Source organism: Nansenia antarctica (genome assembly GCF_963989245.1).
Source record: "Nansenia antarctica genome assembly, chromosome: 3".
NCBI classification, from domain to species: domain Eukaryota; kingdom Metazoa; phylum Chordata; class Actinopteri; order Argentiniformes; family Microstomatidae; genus Nansenia; species Nansenia antarctica.
The window spans coordinates 1,379,560-1,399,054 of NC_137688.1; the positions used below are offsets into that span (position 1 = coordinate 1,379,560).

A 19,495-nucleotide genomic window follows, 5' to 3' on the forward strand; every position below is an offset into this window, starting at 1 on the left:
GACCACGCCCCTCTCCTGAGGTCACTCAGCTAACGTCCTGTAGGGCCGTCCTGTAGAGGAACGCCTCTTTCATTGCAGAAAATTGTTGCAATTACAAATGCTTTGGTATTCACGTTTATTTATTTTGTTTGCATTGGAACAACACAAAAAAGCAGAGAAAAAAAAAAAAAGCCAAATCTGATTGATATCATTCCACACAAAATATAAAAAGATATTTGCATAGCAAACACTACTACTCTGGTGGTGTCAGACTAAGTTAAGAGAAGAAGAATTTTTGAAGAATCTCCCACTAGACTTATAAGTGAATTTAATCTGGCTTAAAACAGCGTGTCGTTGTGTAGTTGTGTCGAGTCAAGCCTCTTCTCAAGAAACCAACTTCTCTCCTTCCTATCTGAAACCCTTGAACGCGCTGTATCCAACCAACTGTCTCACTGTCTCCTTCAGAACAACCTCCTTGACTCTCACCAATCTGGCTTTAAGGCTGGGCACTCCACTGAGACTGCTCTCCTTGCTGTCACGGAGGCCCTCCACTCTGTTGAAGCTTCCTCCCTCTCCTCTGTTCTCATTCTCCTGGACCTGTCTGCTGCCTTTGACACAGTAAACCACCCGATCCTTCTCTCCGCCCTCTCAGAACTGGTCATCTCTGGCTCTGCACTCTCCTGGTTTGCTTCCTACCTGGCTGATCGCTGTTACCAGTGATTGCTGTCCCCTCCACAAGCTTTCACCACTGGGGTCCCCCAGGGCTCCGTCCTAGGGCTGTTCTCCCTCTATACAGAGTCTCTTGGCTCAGTAATTTCCTCACATAGGTTCTCCTACCACAGCTACACAGACGACACTGAACTCTTCCTGTCTCCCCCCGCCCCCCCCCCCCCCCCCACCCACTCACTTGCGGCAACAGGCTTTTGCTGATATTGCATGGATGCCAGCCCACCACCTCAAGCTCAACCTTAACAAGACTGAGCTACTCTTCCTCCCTGAGAAAGTCTGCCCTCTCCAAGACTTCTCCATCACAGTTGAGAACTCTACTGTAACCTCCTCTCAGACAGCCAAGAACCTTTAAGTGATCCTTGACAACCACATAATTTCTGTGTGGCGAACATCACATTGACAGCACGCTCCTGCAGATTCTTCATCTACAACATGAGAAGGACACGTCCATTCCCCACCAGAGAAGCAGCTCAAGGGGCGCTTAGGTGGCGTAGTGGATTTAGCGTTAACCGCAGGGCTCCCGGTTCGATTCCAGCCGCGGACATATCCTGCATGTCATCCCTTCTCTCTCTTTCACCCATCCTTCCTGTCATAATCTCTACTATATCTGTCATTAAAAATAAACATATGAGTGGGAATAGGAGGGGCCGCACTCAGAAAAAAATACTTTAAAAAAAAGAGAGAAGCAGCTCAACTCTTGGACCAGTCACTGGTCGTCTCCCATCTTGACTACTTCAACGCACTCTCCTAATTTCACGATTAAAGTATTCAAGAAAAGGCTGAAAAAGGAGACGTTAAGAGCTCTGCGGTGGCGTAGCGGTCTAAGCACTAGCCACTGGTGCAAGCTGCCCACCGGGGACTGGGATCGAATCCCGGTCTCGCCAGACCCGGATATGGCCGGGGCACACACAGGGAGCGGCATATTGAGCGGCCGCTCCCAAAGGGGGGTATAGGACTATTTCCGGACAAGGACCCACACACATCCGCGCCCGGCCGCTTGCAATGAGAGCCGCGCCCGGCCGCTTGCGGCCGTGCCCGCGGCGAACATTGACCGTTGGCCCGCGGCAAACTCAGCGCCGCCGAGTTGCATACAGAGATGGGTAACCTATATCTAATCGTGCACCCCGTGTTATGTCACAAGCTAAAATCCAATGGGGTTGCGGAACGACCTGCGGGGCGGAAGAACAAGATACAGAGAACACCCCTACATATTCCAGAAGTTGGCGTGGCGTGGGCGTGGTGTGGGCGTGGTCTACCCCAACTACGGTGGGAATCGTTAGGACGCTGGACACCCCCCCCCCCCCAAACACCAGCCTGGTCACCCCCCCCCCCCCAAACACCTGCCTGGTCACCCCCCCCCCCCCCCAAACACCAGCCTGGTCACCCCCCCCCCCCCCCCAAACACCAGCCTGGTCACCCCCCAAACACCAGCCCGCTCACTCCGCTCCTCCACCAGCCAGTATGGCCGACTGGCTCCACCGCCTCTACGCGGATGTAGCAGTCACGCTACCACTGGCGGACTCAGGGGGGGGCGACCGCCCCTCCTGGTGCCCCCACGGTTGAAAAACGTCTGTCTTAAGTTTTTGACCTTTTGAGTGTCAAAAATGCCCTTTTGAGTGGCGAAAATGAGAGGATGTGCCCTATTGGTGCCCCTCCAATGGTCTAAACTTGACCATGTGCCTCCACAGTTGAAAGACGTCGCACTAAAGTGCCCTTTTGAGTGGCGAAATTAGAGGATGTGCCCTATTGGCTGCCCTTCCAATGGTCTAAACTTGACCATGTGCACTGATGGGGTCCCATGTTGTGCAGTAGGTGCCCTTTTTTTCTTTTCAAACTGCCCTTCAAACAGCCTGAGTCCGCCACTGCACGCTACCCTTCACTATACTGGCTCCCCGCTAGTGGAACGAGCTCCCCACTGCTGTCACAAAGTGCATAATCACTCCCCATCTTTTCCGCCATAGACTGAACACCTCCATCTCTTCAGGCTAAACCTCAACTGTCCCTCCTGAGACGTCTACTTAACCCTCTACCCCCCCCCTACTGTACAGTTTCCCCAGTGTCATGATAATAAAAGAAAGAAGAAAAGAAAAACAAACAAAAAACATCTTCCTTCTTCTAGCACGACGACTGCCAATGGCCCCCAGGCCGCCTGAGCATAGATGACTGTCTCCTGCTGTGACTGGTGGACAGATGATTCGCTTACTTAGTCAAATGTGTTTGTAGTAGGCTAAGTCGCTTTGGATAAAGCGTCTGCTAACTAAATGCTGCTAAAATGTAAAAGTAAATGTCAGAGGGAACATTTGTCCTTATTGATCATTGTTGGGTCTCCACCCGTCGCTACCTGGCTCGCTAACCCAGTGGTAGCCAATTAATTAACCCCATATTGCCTCACTGAGTAGTGGAGAGAATGCTCATTTCGGTGGATAAATAGCATCAGACAGTTCCCTCTAGTGGCCAGTGAAAGATGTTACATCATTGTTTAAAGGTAATGTTCACCAATTACAAAATCACATTGGTTCCTTAACCTGAAAGTCGGTTGGGTTTTCTTTAAACGTGATGTATTCTATCCAGTGGCGGACTCGGGCTGTTTGAAGGGAAGGGGGGGCGAAAAGAAAAAAAGGGCACCTACTGCACAACATGGGACCCCATCAGTGCACATGGTCAGGTTTAGACCATTGGAAGGGCAGCCAATAGGGCACATCCTCTCATTTTGCCACTGAAAAGGGCATTTTAGTGCGACATTTTTCAACTGTGGGGGCCCATGGTCAAGTTTAGACCATTGGAGGGGCACCAGTAGGGCACGTCCTCTCATGTTCGCCACTCAAAAGGGCATTTTTGCCACTCAAAAGGGGCACTTAAGAAAGACGTTTTTCAACCGTGGGGGCACCGGAATTCACATATAGACTGTTTTAGGATTTTAACAGATTGCTCTAGAACAACATGTTTTCTATCCATTTCACCTTGTTTTAAAGGCAAAATCATAATGTATATACGTTTAGGTCCATATATATTGATATAGATTTTATTCCAAGTGTGGCATTTGCATTTGGAAGCTATTGTTGTGAACGCACAACATGCAGTCAAAGGAGCTCTCAATGCAAGTGAAACAGGCCATCCTGCAAAAAGCAAAAAAACAATCCATCTGAGAGATAGCGGGAACATTAGGAGTGGGAAACAGTGTGGTACATTAAAAACAGAAAAAAAAGAACGCACTGGTGAGCTCAGCACCAATAAAAGGCCTGGACGTCCACGGAAGACAACAGTGATGGATGATCACAGGATCCTCTACATGGTAAAGAAAAACCCCTTCACAACATCCAGACATGAAGAACAGGAGTTAGGCCTACCGATATCTAAGTCTATGAATGAATGAATGAATGAATGAATGGTCTTTATTGTCATTAATACCTACCGATATCTAAGTCTACCATAAAGAGAAGACTTCATGTGAGCACAGAGGTGCACAACCACAAGGTGCAAACCATTTATAAACCTCAAGAACAGAAAGGCCAGATTAACATAGATTAACATAGAAAAAGGCCAGGCCAGTTCTGGAACAGTGTGCTGACTCAATGTACATAAGACATTCTCTAGACTAGGGAGGAGGTACGGCTCCTTTAAGACAAGGAGTTGAGAGTTCAACCCAGGGGCTTTCTGGGTAATGTTTAGAGTTCCTATTACAGACATGAGAGTTTGAAGTGAAGTTATGGGTACACTATGCTGTTGCACTGTTATTTTGGGAAGTAAAACGTCCGACTCGACAGCCTGTCTACCGTCTCCTCGTTTCTACGCACTCCCACAACAGAATATTTTGGACAGATGAAACTAAGATCAACCTGTACCAGAATGATGGGAAGAAAAAGGTATAGAGAAGGCTTGGAACGGCTCATGATCCGACGCATACCACATCATCTGTGAAACACGGTGGAGGCAGTGTGATGGCATGGGCATGCCTGGCTTCCAATGGCACTGGGTCACTAGTGTTTATTTTCTATTTTTTTAAGTTGTTTTTTCTGAGTGGGGCAGTCCCACTCATATTTTTCATTTTTATTGATAGATAAAGTGGAGAATTAAACAGGAAGGATGGGTGAGAGAGAGAGAGAGAGAGAGAGAGAGAGAGGAGGGATGACATGCAGGATATGTCCCCGACCGGGATTTGAACCGGGGACCCTGCGGTTACATGGTCGACACTTAACCCGCTACGCCACCTAAGCACCCCACTAGTGTTTATTGATGATGTGACAGAAGACAGAAGCAGACGGATTAATTCTGAAGTGTTTAGGGATATTCTGTCTGCTCAGAATCAGACAAATTCAGCAAAGTTGATTGTCCATGTGTACTGTGAAGCAGGAGGTTTTTAAGGCAAAGAAGTGGAATATTCTGCAATGGCCAGAGTCAATCAACTGATCTCAACCTGATCGAGCATGCATTTCACTTCACTGAAGACAAAACTAAAGGCAGAAAGATCCACGAACAAACAACAACTGAAGACAGCTGCAGTTAAGGCCTGGCAAAGCATCACAAAGGAGGAAACACAAAACATGTCCATGGGTTCCAGACTTCAGGCGGTCATCCTTGCCTACAAAGGATTCTCAACAGAGTATTACAAATGTACATTTTATTTAAGATTGTTAATTTGTCCAATTACATTTGAGCCCCTGAAAATAGGGGACTGTGTATAAAAATGCTTTCCAATTCCTAAATGTTTCATACAATATTTTTGTTCAACCCCTTAAATTAAAGGTGAAAGTCTGCATTTCAAATGCATGTCAATTGTTTCATTTCAAATCCATTGTGTGGAGCACAGCCTCAGAGCACAACGGAGTGGACCTAACTGTATACTTTTCATGCCTCAAATAGCAAGGAGCTTTCAGTTCAAGATGAGCTATCTCCTTACAACTGCACCAACTGTAAACTCCAACTGAGTGTCTTGGATTACAGTTTTAGCTAGTCAGGCTGACAAACACCTTAGCTGAACTCTCATCACAGCTAGCTCGTTAGCCATGTGATTAGCTTAATGTCTTGTTGTAACAGCTCTTAATTTGAGCCATGGTGCGAGTGTCTGTGTCGCTGCGAATGGAATGTGATAGGCAGTGGCAGTATCTATGTAAACATAACCGAACAGAACCAACGTGTTGATTGTTCTTTGAAAGACTTTGAAATAATTAAATATACCACTTAATAAATAATACAAATACATTCTAAATACTATAATGACAGACAGTAGAACACCCCATTATAACTAAGGGACTATAAAGGGAATACGGCCAAATTACGCCATTGTGAATATTTTTGTAGGCTTTGACTTTCATATTGTTGCCTCAGAGCCTAAAACTAAAATATGTTTTTTTATTTTATTCCACTGATCCACACAGTCTATTCAACACTCACAAAGGGAAAGGAAAATTATTCAGAAATGTATCAACAACTCTCCCTTTAACATCACAAACAAATACACTCAAGCGCGGGCTTGAGAGATTCTTAAATGATTTTAATTTGCCGTTGGGTATCTTTAAACTCAGGTTTTCTTGTTTTCGTTACAGAACTATACACAACTTCTATGTGTGTTGGATTGTACAATATGGAATTGTTATGTTTAATACTGGACTGTATTCTATCAGGCTTGTGCTTGTGTATGAACACAGTTTAGTCACTCATGGACTAAAGGGTATTAAACCAACTAAACTCAACCAAATACATTTGTTAAATAAAATAATGTGTCAAGGTTTTAACTACCAAGTTTAAGAATATTATACAGTTGGTGTCCAAACCTCTTTTCTGCATTGATTGTATTTATTTTTTAAAGTTATTTTTCCAGAGTGGGGCAGTCCCACTCATATATTTTTCATTTTATCGATAGATACAGTGAAGATTCAGACAGGAAGGATGGGTGAGAGAGAGAGGAGGGATGACATGCAGGATATGTCCCCGCGGCCGGAATCGAACGGGGGACCCTGCGGTTGCATGGTCAGCGCTTAACCCGCTACGCCACCTAAGCGCCCCTTTTCTGCATTGATTTGACGCCAAATACTTTACCTTGTCTCAATGAGGTAAACAGAATATGTCTCTTGAATGTTGACAGAGTTCTTCCCAGTCCTCTTCTCTGCCTCTGCAACGGAGATCTCCATTTTCCTTCTGAGGACGGAGCCTTTTTCAACCATCTACAGGAGGAGGACATCAAACTACTATTTGATAGAGGCATCTTCACAATACTATACTCAGGGCTCTCAAGTCTCACGCAGCACCGGGCGTGAGACACACGGGTTGAAATGCGGCGTGTGAACGGGTTGAAATGCGTGTGTGTCTCACGCCCAATGCGTGCGACTTGAGAGCCCTGTATACTACAACACATTGCTATCACAAGGATTACATATCCAGTATGTGCTAAATGGAAGTGATAAAATCGGTAGCCGTCATGGAATAAGGTCACATGATAAAGAACATTTGGTGTAGAGCGCTGTTTTGGGCCAAACAAAGTGCAAAGAAACCAACCATAGAACTAGATTCTTGTACAGGATATCCTCACTTGTCAGTAAAAACACACTGAGGACCCTATCAGGAGCTCTCATTCAATGTCACTTCGACTATGCCGTAACATCATGGTACTATAGAACCACAAAGGCCCATAAAACAAGACTCCAGACAGCCCAAAATAAACTGGTTAGGCTTCTGCTAGGCCTCAACCCTAGGACACATCTAACCGCTGCTCATTTTTTGAGCCTTGATTGGCTACGAGTAGTTGACAGAGTGCAGCAGCTTGCACTGGGCCTGGTCTTCAAGATACGCTACACCACAAAGACACCCAAGTACCTGTCAACATACTTCCTAAAAGTGAACAACGTCCACACATACAACACCAGAGGAAGCTCCACGAACCACGTTCAACCGCGTTGCACCACAAACAAGGGTTTAAACTCGTTTGCAAACTATGCAGTAAAGATGTGGAACGCCCTTCCTATAATCTTAAAGGAGTGCAAAACACTGCCCACCTTCAAAACCACTCTCAAAAAACATTTACAGGAGGCTGCAATCCGTAACTGGACCCTCTAAAACAAAAATCAGATTAAAAGACCCGAACTACCCACTGTACATACTTTGTGTTTTGTCCCCCGCCCCCACCTGTGGTGTATGTCCCCACCTGTCCTACCCGCTGTACATACCTTATGTTTTGTTGTATTGTTCTTCCCATGATGGATGTACGTTTATCTTGTAGATAGTACTAGTTCTTTTCTTATGTCTGTCTTACATGTAACGATGAATTGAAAATCAAGGACCCCAATTGAAATAAGCCAGTGGCTTTCTTGGGTTTTTATCCTTTTAGTTTGACCTTGTATGTAATATGTACTTTCATGTACCAAACCTTCTAATAAAGTTTTCAATCAATCAAAAAAAAACCCAGGCTAAGCACTAGCCTACATGTAGTAGTAGAGGTGTCAAATCTGGCTACTGATGTGAAATTCACAAGTTCCAAACAACGACATCCTCCCTAATAATATAATCCCCGAAATGGACTTGCAGTGTACAATGAGTACTGAAAAAAGTATAATGAATTAGAAAAATTAGACCACAAGTTAGACCTGAAAGTTTTAAAGTTGGAATGGTGTGGACAACCACAACCACAACAACAACAACAACAACAAACACAAACACAACAACAACAACAACAACAACAACAACAACCACAACAACAATAGTTGGACTTGCTGAAGCAAGCACACTAAAGATGTAATTATTTGCCACTGGGGGGATGCTCCTGGGCATGTGGCATAGGGCACACATTCAGGATAAGGTGTCCCGGAGCAGGTTAGAGTTTCAGGACAAGTTGCTGCAGGAATCTAGCAGGCTAAACTCCAGTGAGTCAACTTCGTGACTTGGGTTATAAATGTGGTCAAAGTTCGCTCAGTAACTCGCTTAGGTCACTTCGTAGTAATAGCCTTGAGCAGTTACGACATAACACGAGTGTTGCCCCATGACACTCCGTTTTAGAAAGCACTTTTTGGAACCAAAACAGCATTTTGTAAATGAAATGTCTTTCTCAAGGGATCTCATTCTCTTGATCACTACCGATTAAACAGACAAAGAATTTGATACCGATGAAACTTTCAGAGAAATCTCGATGAAAGCCTCGTGAATTATATTGAAATAGCCTACATAAGGAGGTTTTCCGGACACATTAAGTCTAGTTCTGCACTAAATCACACATTCAATGGAGAATCTTTAGTTGAGAAGGAGGGTGAGGACACCCATGTCATGTAGGGCTGATATGATGTAGGGCTGATCATATGACATGTCATGTAGGGCTGACCATATGACATGTCATGTAGGGCTGATCATATGACATGACATGTAGGGCTGATCATATGACATGACATGTAGGGCTGATCATATGACATGTCATGTAGGGCTGATCATATGACATGTCATGTAGTGTAGGGCTGAGCCTGCCAGGCGCTATGGCATGGACGGTCGTCTCCAGTCAGAAAGACTGAAAAACAACAACAACTGCTGTCTAATGTAGCCTAATTGTCTATATTTTAAATGATGTCCGAGAGGTCGGCTACAATATAGCCATTCCACATCGCCAACCCCGTGGGATCTATCTAGTTATCCTTGCTTTTGTTGAAACCGGCTTCCGTATATCTCTCTGCTGAACAATAATAATAATAATAATAATAATAATAATAATAATAATAATAATAATAACACTGTCAACCCTTTGTGTAGCAAGGGAAGGGAATGGCACTGCGACACACAGATGTCTATATGTCTATATGTCTATATTATGTCTCAGGGCTTCGTCCGAGATGAATAAAGCAACTTCTAAATCTCGATCTAACTTAGACGAGCCAGTAGTAGATGGTCAGTAGTAGATGGTCAGTAGTAGATGGTCAGTAGGAGATGGTAGGTATCAGCTGCACATTACACATGCGAAAGTCCCGAGGATTCACCGGGCCGCGACAACTCAACTCACTGTGTGTACTAAGCCTACTACTACTACTATCTCAATCTCATGTCAAAAATTTTTTTTTAAACAAAACAAAACAATCATTGTAATACTACCGTGTTCTTAATGTTGTTCTCTAATTCTGCAGAGGAGGTGATGTCGGTGTTTCCGATCACCGCTATTTCCTGGGATCCCGAATCTGCCATCATTTAATCCACTTTTCCAACAATTTACTAACTTACTGTGTCGGTCGACGCGACTTCCTCTATGCGCTCTGGGAGTCATGAGACAGAGCTGGTGGACGACTATGGAAGCATATAGTAGACTAAATTCAAATGCTAATGCAATATAAGATTGCAATTGCATGTTCCACTTTTGCATGCATTCTTTCAGACAATATTCAAATTCAAATGCAATTCTAATGATTTGCATTTTCATTTTCATGTACCTGATGTGCACATTCGCTGTCAATATTAAAATGATAATGCAAAGCCATTTGACATTTAATTTTCAAAGTCATGCGCTGCTTTGTAGCTGACAAAATTAGAGTTTGAATTTTGTCAGCTGTAAAGCGGATGTGTTTCCTAGAACATGTAAATGCAATTGCTTATCACATTATTGCATTACAATTTGAATATTGACTCAAATAACGCAGGCAAAAGTGGCAAATGAATATGCTATTTTGGGATTGCGTAGTCATTTGCACATTAGAATGAACTTTTGAATTTTGTCAGCTACAAAGCAGCGCATGACTTTGAAAATTAAATGTCAAATGGCTTTGCATTATAATTTTAATATTGACAGCGAATGTGCACATCAGGTACATGAAAATGAAAATGCAAATCATTAGAATTGCATTTGAATTTGAATATTGTCTGAAAGAATGCATGCAAAAGTGGAACATGCAATTGCAATCTCATATTGCATTAGCATTTGAATTTAGTCTACTATATGCTTCCATAGACGACGGCTCGTCTTCCTGATGAAGCCGATCAGGACTTAGTAGTTTCAGGGGTTTTCTGAAACGTGTCCTCTCCTCTCTTGAAGAGAACTGTAGGCCTATACTATGTCTAACATGGTGTTTTTCTCTCTAACATCAACCTTTCAGCCCAAAACGAGAGTGAATACCAACAGAAGAATAGGGGATTTTGGCAAATATTTTTGGGGCGCTACCCACACGTTTAGCTGTGTTGCTCATTCCACGAATGCATGATCCTTACAGGTTGTACCTCGTTGTCAAGGTGACTAATCAGGCTTTCCAACGATATATAATACAATACCCATTGGTATTATTAAAGGGGAGGAATAATAAATAAAAAAAGCGTTTCCGAACTTTTTGGAGGGGTTTATAATGATTGTAGGCTATCAGCTTTACAACTCTGTGTGAGTGTTTATGAGGATGTATTCGAGTCATGTGCCCGAGTGTGTATGTATGTGTTCTGCTTTGTTTGTGCGTTTATTCGCATAGCAGTCAATAGCCTACACACTGAAGTCCATGGGCATGGCACTGGAAATGGCATAAACATTAACATCAACAACAATATACGTCTAAATATGTTTTATTTGACCTTTACTTAACCAGATAAAATTAATCAACCAAGTAAGAACAAATTCTCATTTCCAATGGTGATCTGGGCAAGAATAAATACAAACATATAAACAGAAGCACACAGGGTCAACACAGAACAATACAAACATATAAACAGAAACACACAGGGTCAAGGGTCAACACAGAACAATACAAACCATGAGAACGGCAAAGCGAAGATAAAATAAATAAAAACCAAGTCAACTAACCTATGTGTGAAGGGGAAAGGGGGGGGGGGGGTGCTCGTGCATGTGTGAGTTGGAGGGGGGGGGGGCAATCAGCAGGAACAACAGTCAATCAACTATGATCTGTTGAAGTTTCTGTTTGAAAAAAGTAAGTGATTAAGTGGGTTTGAGTGTGTTTTATAAAGTGGTCATCTTCACGAGGGTGTGTCTAGCGGGATGTGTGAATAGAAGGAAGGCTTGTCTCCATAATCCCGTCTCATATTAAAGGCTACTGAAGTCCCATCAATGATGGGAGACGGTGGCCTGAACACTATGACTATGCACAATGAAAACCAATTAAACATTGGTATGTCCATTTTGGGATTGAAATTAGTGGTTAGGCTATATAGGCTAGCTATTGGTTCTTGAAAAATATAACTTAATGCGTCTTGACCTTAGTTCTTGAGTTTGAGCTTGAGCCTTACCCTATACCAGTAATGTTAAACAAACACTGCATGGAAGGGGGGGGGGCTGCTCGTGCAATCAGCAGGGCAATCAGCAGGAGCAACAGTCAGTCAACCATGATCTGACTGTTGCATGGAGCATAACACGATCATGTTGATTTCATGTACAGTCAGTCCTCCTCCATTTTTATTTTAAAGTTATATTTTTCAAGAACCAATGGCTATATACCACTCATTTAATTCCCAACATTGATATAGGCTACCAATCTTTAATTGGTTTTCATTGTGTATAGTCATAGTGTCCAAGCCACCATAATCATTCTCCAGTGTCCAAGCCACCATAATCATTCTCCAGTGTCCAAGCCACCATAATCATTCTCCAGTGTCCAAGCCACCATAATCATTCTCCAGTGCACACAGTGAAAATGTCTAACATGGTGAGTGGACCAGTGACAACATGTTGTTGCATCCGTCTGTCTGTCTGTCTAGACATCTCAGAGTGGTTCCATCTCTCCTGCATGCCCATCCCTGAATCTGGTGTTGTTAGATTGACCCTTATTTAATAGGCTTGACGAGACTCCAGCTGACAACTGAAATCAATTGTCTTTATAGGATGAGCTGATGAGGTTTCACTTCACTTGAAAAGGTTCTAGGTTACGTAGGAAAAAACTGCTTTTTGTGTTGAACCATTAGAACCATTTCCCTTTCAGGTCAGGTCGAACTCTTTTTCCCCGGCTTCTGTTATGGTGACGAAACGGTTAGTTGTTTTTTCTTCTTCTCAGAGCGTATTGGTATCAATAATGCCTAGATACTTTGCTAATAACATCAATAATAATAACACTGATAGCCTAATAATAATAATGATAATAATACTTCAATGGGATAGAGACAAATCCATACAAAAAAAACATGACAGAAACATTGACACAGAAGTGACATTTATTGCCCTCCATCCATGCTGTACTTGCGCTCTCTTCCAGCCTAGGTTAGTGTCTGTGGCTATTCAAAGCTTGTCTACAGTGCAATGGTTCCGTTCCTCCCAAGGCCAGCAGCACTTACCTTAATGATAGTTATCAATATGACAATATGACATTGCAATATGACAAAGATTAGAACAAATGCAAAACAAAGATGTAGAACAGTTAAAGGAGTAAACGTATGGAATACTTTTGAAAAGGAAATGAAAATGTGTAGTACACTAAAAGGATTTAAAAAATTATTTAAAAATAAGATGATTAACAAGTATAAAACAGAGGTTTAAATATAGTTTTTGTTTGGTATTTTTGTAACTTTTGTTGACATGCGTAAGTGACATTTTGTTTGTAAAAGTTTCAATGTTTTGATTATGCATTCATGGGGGAAAACAACAACAACAACAACAACAACAACATGCATGTAACAAGGGTAGGCGCAATAAGCCACGGCTTCAGCCTACACCTTTTTGGTCCTGGGCCCTATTCCACGAAGCTCGATAAAGTTCTAAGCCTCGATAAAGTTTTAAGCCTCGAAAATGTTAGCTTGCGTTCGGTGCCATCAATGTGGCTCAAATAATTCGCTGCTTGGTTGAGCTCCTTCTGAGTCAGATATAATTAGCCTGGTCACGACCAGGCTAAAACACAGGCTATAGTGAGACGCGCGTCAAAAAAGGCTCACAGGCGGAAACTAAACCCCGAACGACAGTTCCTCATGTGTCTTTTAGGAAATATTAGTTCCCACTTCACACGAGATAGATAGATTAGATAGTTTGACTGTGTGATAGATAGATAATTTGATATTTTGAAAGTGTGATCGATCGATAGATAGTTTGATTGTGTGATAGATAACTTTATATTTTGAAAGTGTGATAGATAGATCGATAGATCAATAAAGAAAAGAGTGTAAAAAAAAGAAGTAATTGTGTCAACTTGCATTGCTGTCATCACAGCGGTCTGGCTGGCCTAGTGGTTAAGGCAGCCGACTGGAGTTCCAAAGGTTGCGAGTTCGAGACTTGACTAAGTCATTCTTTTTTCTTTTCTTTTTTACATTTAACCGAAGATTTCATGCAAAGGCTTCAAACACTGTAATCGTGTCAGTTCTTGTAAATTAGCCAGCCTGCACCATCATTTTATAGCCTTCATACTTTTTTAGATGAGATTTTAGATTAGATTCAGACAACGAGGCCCCGCGGTGGTGTAGCGGTCTAAGCACTGGCCACTAGTGCATGCTGCCCACCGGGGCCGGGGTTCGTATCCCGGCTCGCCAGACCCGGATATGGCCAGGGCAAACACGGGGAACGGCATATTGGGCGGCCGCTCCCGAGGGGGGTATAGGAGTAGTTCCGGACAAGGATCCGTCGCGCAACAGCGCCCCCGTCTGGTGCTGGAATAACGGTGCTGGGCTCGAGGAGCCAGTCAGCTAGTCTGCCTGGCGGCCTCCTCTGGGACTGCCGGCCACGGGGTCGTGCGGCGGATCCCTCGCAATAGGCAGGGGATAATTGGATGCTAGGTTGGGTTCAATTGGCTACCAAATTGGGTGAAAAAAAGGGATAAAATCTGAAAAACAAATTTAAAAAAAGATATAAAAAAAAAAAGATTCAGACAACGAAATGCAGTAAAAAGTGCGTCTGAAGAGGGATTTGAACCACCGATATAAAATGACGAATAAATCCTGTGGCAGCGGCCGATACCACTAGGCCATTGTGGCGATATGACGGTTTGTAGCCTGCTGCGGATATCACCACTGTAGTAATATTCATTTATTAAATCTGAACATATAACAATAACTGGGGCTAGTATGACCTACGCATTTAATCGGTCAGCAATTTCTTGCCAAACCATTTCCCTCGCCTTGTTAATTGCGGCAGTATTGCACTATTTTACATCTTATTTTTCCGTCTTCATAAAAATCAATAATTCGGAATGCTGCGCAAATGTAGTACCCCTGCAGAGTGGAGTATCTTCATTTCGACAGATCGACTCTTCTGGGCTTTTTATGTCTGCGTGCACGCGCCCATATCGAAGATTTGTAAGCCTGTCTTCTGTGAACACTGATGACACAAGGCTGATCCTCGTTCGAGGAATCACCTGAGGCTTGAATTCCAATCTCGAGTTGCCTGAGCGCCGCATTTATTTATAGCGCCGCTATACTGATCCACCTTTAGTGGAATGGCCCCCAGGTAGTTTATTTGTTTATTTACATTATTTGTTTTCTATTGTTGGTAAATATGTAAATATGTAAATACATTTGATTTAATTTGTAAAAATATATTATATTAATATTGAAGTCAACTGCAGATTATTAATTATTAATCTCTGATTATTGGAGAAGGGGTAGGATTAAATAAATTATGCTTCTTCCTACTCCTTTTCGGACATGTGAAGTAAATAGTGTTTTTGTTTTGTTTTGTTTTTTCTTGTTTTTGTTTTGTCTTTTGTTGTTATAACTATTTCTTTTTACACATGTTCGAAATAAAGCTTTCATTCATTCATTCATTCATTCATTCATTCATTATGCATTGTGACTGTGTAAATGTTTTATATCTGTATTGTGAATTGTATAGGGGACCAAAAGAAACATTCTCAACTCAACTCAACTCAACATTGTATTCTCGTCCCGAGGTCTACCGGTTCAGGACGGTAACTGCAGCATGTGTTCTGGGCGGGTCCCCTCCCTCCCCTCCCCACACACACACAGCTGGATGAGGAACATCTGGATCCGCCTACACGGAACTTTACGCAGCAGTCCTAAACCCAAAGCAGCAGCAGTACTAGAGAATAGAGATACGGTTTACATACTTCAACGTCTCACCTACATCCCCAGAATAACGTTTTTAATCGGAGTATTGTGACTTGAAGAGTATGGGGTGCTGGAGGCTGTGGTCTCTGTTCCTTCTGTCTCTGTGTAAGTAGAATGCTTCTGTTATTCCCTCTGCCTGCCTCCGCTTCCCTGGGAGGGCTCAGGGTCCATTGTTTCTGCACTTTTCTGGAGTTGTCAATAGGGATCCTGTGTTCGGTGAGATTTGCGTTAATGATCAGAAGGTCTTGCGTACAGTAGGTCTATGGTCTATTGCTATTCAGTGGGAACGTGACGTCGGTGTCAATTTCTAGATAATAATAGTTTTTTTTTTTTTTTTTGATAACCTGTTATTTGATGAGATTATGACAAATTAAACTGCCAAGCACTGGTTTAGCATATTCTTTCTTTCTTTCTTTCTTTCTTTCTTTCTTTCTATCTTTCTATCTATGCCTTCATGTGATTTAATAAACGTTCGTGTAGGTTGTATGTGCGTTAAGCGACTGGGCAACTAAACATGGCCATGCTGTGACTGTTACCTAAATTCAATAAGGACTTCCCAGTACCTCTTAGAGGCAAATAATCAAAATGTAATTATGCGTTCCTGAATGTATGTTTGGCTCACTGCATTACAAACCATGTTCCACATGTAAACACAAGTTCAGTTGATATGATATCAGTTGATATGATTACTATTGAATATCATTTAGGAAAATGTCAATAATTCAAGTTCAAAACAGACTTGACTGTGCTGTATATCATGTCATTTACCTAATGCATATTGTTGTTTTGCTTATGAAGAGAATCTGAGGGGAACGAAAGTAAATGTAGGCTTACCTATTGCTGTGTGGATTATCCTGGTAAAAAAACAAACAAACAAAAAAAAAACTAAACAAATTGTTTTTTTTCTGATATTCTCTGAAAAGGAATACAATATCACACAAACATGTGAGTGATTTGATAACCACGTTGTGGATCAACAACAAAGTCATCCAAGGCAAGATACATTTTTAAATAATGTAACCATGAATAAAACAACAACAACAACAACAACAACAACATTAAGAGTTGTGATGATAAAAAAAACTAAAAGATGCACTAGACTGCAACCGCATCATTTGTCCTGCCATCTGCAATGGGAATTTCCAACAGGAAATCGATTTTGAGACTCAATTATCCTTGCTGAATGCCAAAGGGCTTCCTCTGGGAATACCAGATTGAAACCAGATAGACGCTCTAGTCGAGAGGCTCTGAGTTTCTGTCATAATGAGAAACCCCTCACATGACCTGTTAAACGTACGTAGCTTACATTCAGGTCCCAGGGAGGAGGGGGTTAGGAAAGGGGACAGATATGGCGGCAGATTCAATCATTTCGCGTGAGTATCTGCAGCTATTTGTCATTGGTGAAGGGTAAGGCGTATACGCGTCAGGGAAAGGGTGAGGTGAAGGTTGGGGTCGTGGTGTTTAGGTATGTATACCCTCCGTTGCAGCGTGGCGTATGATCATGACGCCCGTGGTGGAGGCTCGGTTTGGCTTGTGTTTGTCTGACCGTCTGTCATCACAGGCCACAATGGCAATACTGTGGCAATACCCCCCCCCCCCACCACCACCACCACCACCACCACCACCACCACCCTTGTGATCAGCCCTGGACACACTACGCCTTGTCTGTGAGCCAGGCTGGTCTCTAGTGTTGCCTTGAGACGGCTCCAGCAAGACAGTTTTTGGTTGCGGTGGCATGGCACTCATAGTGGAGTGAAGAATGATTCAAATCACAGTATTGTACTGGCTTCACATTGTTGGCCATTAGATGATGGCCTTAAGCAACAACAGCAGCAGTGACCACGTCCCCCCCGTCCCCCCGTCCCCCACCCTCCTCCTGCTACTCGTCTCTGTCTAGTATGAATGGTGTGGTGTTGAGTTGTAGGAATCAAGTTTGAGCCATTTCTTTTGCCATCTTTTCCCATAACAAACTCTTTGTGGGATTTCAGAAGCAGATAAACAAGTTAATATATCTTCCAAAGTTTTCATATCAAATGTCAACATTGTAAACACTATCCGATTGTTCCATTGTTGTGTTCTGCCACAGTACCTCTATAAAAACCTTGTTTATGTTATGACACCAGCTTCGGCTCCTCAATCACATGAATGAAATACGCTCGTGGTGTTTTCTGAAACAGTTCTTCTTGAAGAGAACACTATACTACGTCTACATGGTGTTCCTTCTCAAAATAAACCTTCAGCCAAAACAATATAATAATTATAATTGCATTCAGCTATGCCACTGTGTGAGTGTTTCAGAGTATGTATTTGAGTCTGTATGTATGTATGCATGAGAGTGTATGTGTGTGTGTTTTGTTTTTCTTTGTGCGTTTATTTATACTCACATAGCAGTCGATACAAACTGTCTCCAAAGTCTATAGGCTTGGCAAATGCCATAACCATACGTATATAATAACATTGATACACGGCAATATATGTTTTGATAAAAGGATAGACAACCCAAACTGATCTGGGAAGGACAGAGATAGGCTATCACTACGCTTACACAAGGACAGAACGACAACAGGACTACATGTCTGCTGTAAGGGCTGTGCCAATGGGTATCACAACAGTTTTGAGCTGCATACACACTTGAGAACAAGAGGAATACACACACTCTCACACAGAATGTGACTATTTACATCATGTGCTGGCAAGCAACTGTCATATAGACTGTAAACTCTAAGCACAGTATTTCCACATTTGGTTTACAGACTTATTTGAGACGGGTTTTTTCACATGCGATTAGCAAAACAAAAAACTAAACAAAATTCTTGATTATTCATCGTTTAGAGAATATGTGTGTGTGTGTGTGTGTGTGTGTCATGACACTTGTATGTACATGTAGGTGATAGTATGTGTATGTACACAGTGTGTGAGACTTATGTGCATCTATGTATGTCTTATAGGGATGGACGGTTTCCAATTATTGAAACCGAAAAACCGTCAGAGAGTAAAACCGCGGTTTTCCGGTTAACCGAAAAATACAGTAAAAAAAAAAAAATGTAAAAAAAAAAAAAAAAAAAAAGCGCCAGTTTCAAATAATTGAGCCCTACTGCTACAATACACTCATGTCGAACACCATTAAAACACCGTAAGCACAGTCGCAACACATTTAGGCTACTTAGTTTCACAAATATAAGTGGAAAGGCAGACTTTTGTAAGCTACACCATACATGAAAACACATGAACACTTAACACACCAGCTCCGCTGATCCAGGGTGCACGCCTGCACGGAAGATCATCTCTTGGAACAGCGTCTTCATTGAATGAACTGCTTTCTCAATATCTTGGTTCTTAGACAAAGTTTCAGCTGCTGCTCAATGTATTTAAATATTTGAATACTGCTCAATAATCACTGAAATATTAGACTTAGAATTATGCAGTGAACATACTTAAAGCTTTTCATAAAAACCACATGCCGCGAGACTGACTCGTCCTGAACTGTCGTAAGTCAATCAACAAAGAATGCCCCATCAAAATAAAAGTGCCCATGGTAGAGCTGTCAAAATAGAGCTTTCAAAATAAATGTACTAATACAGATAGAGATAAATACAGAACTACCTTTGCGTCACTAAGTGACCGCGTATCTTCTGAGACATGCGTTCTGTCATCACTTTCAGTAGCGCCTTCACACACAGTGGCGCTGTGCACAAACACTCTTGATCCGTATAGCTCTTGTTTTATTATATTGTGGTTTAGTAAATACTGCACTTGGAGTTACATTCAATGCATGATTTGTGCTATAGAACATAAATAAAGTTTGATTGATTGATTGATATCAAATCAAATCACATTTTATTTCTATAGCGCA

The 19,495-nt window shown here is 42.3% G+C and overlaps 1 protein-coding gene across 1 annotated transcript in view; it reads right to left on the reverse strand.

Moving 5' to 3' along the window:
- Nucleotides 1–9,876, reverse strand: part of snx4 (sorting nexin 4) — a 55,005-nt gene extending 45,129 nt beyond the window's left edge. The window contains exons 1-2 of the mRNA XM_080526638.1: nt 9,769–9,876; nt 6,745–6,869 (exon numbers count right to left, since the gene is read on the reverse strand). Coding sequence (XP_080382764.1) covers nt 6,745–6,869; nt 9,769–9,861 — 218 coding nt within the window. The 5' untranslated portion in view covers nt 9,862–9,876. The remainder of the gene's footprint in view (nt 1–6,744; nt 6,870–9,768) is intronic.
- Between the last annotated feature and the right edge of the window lie 9,619 nt (nt 9,877–19,495).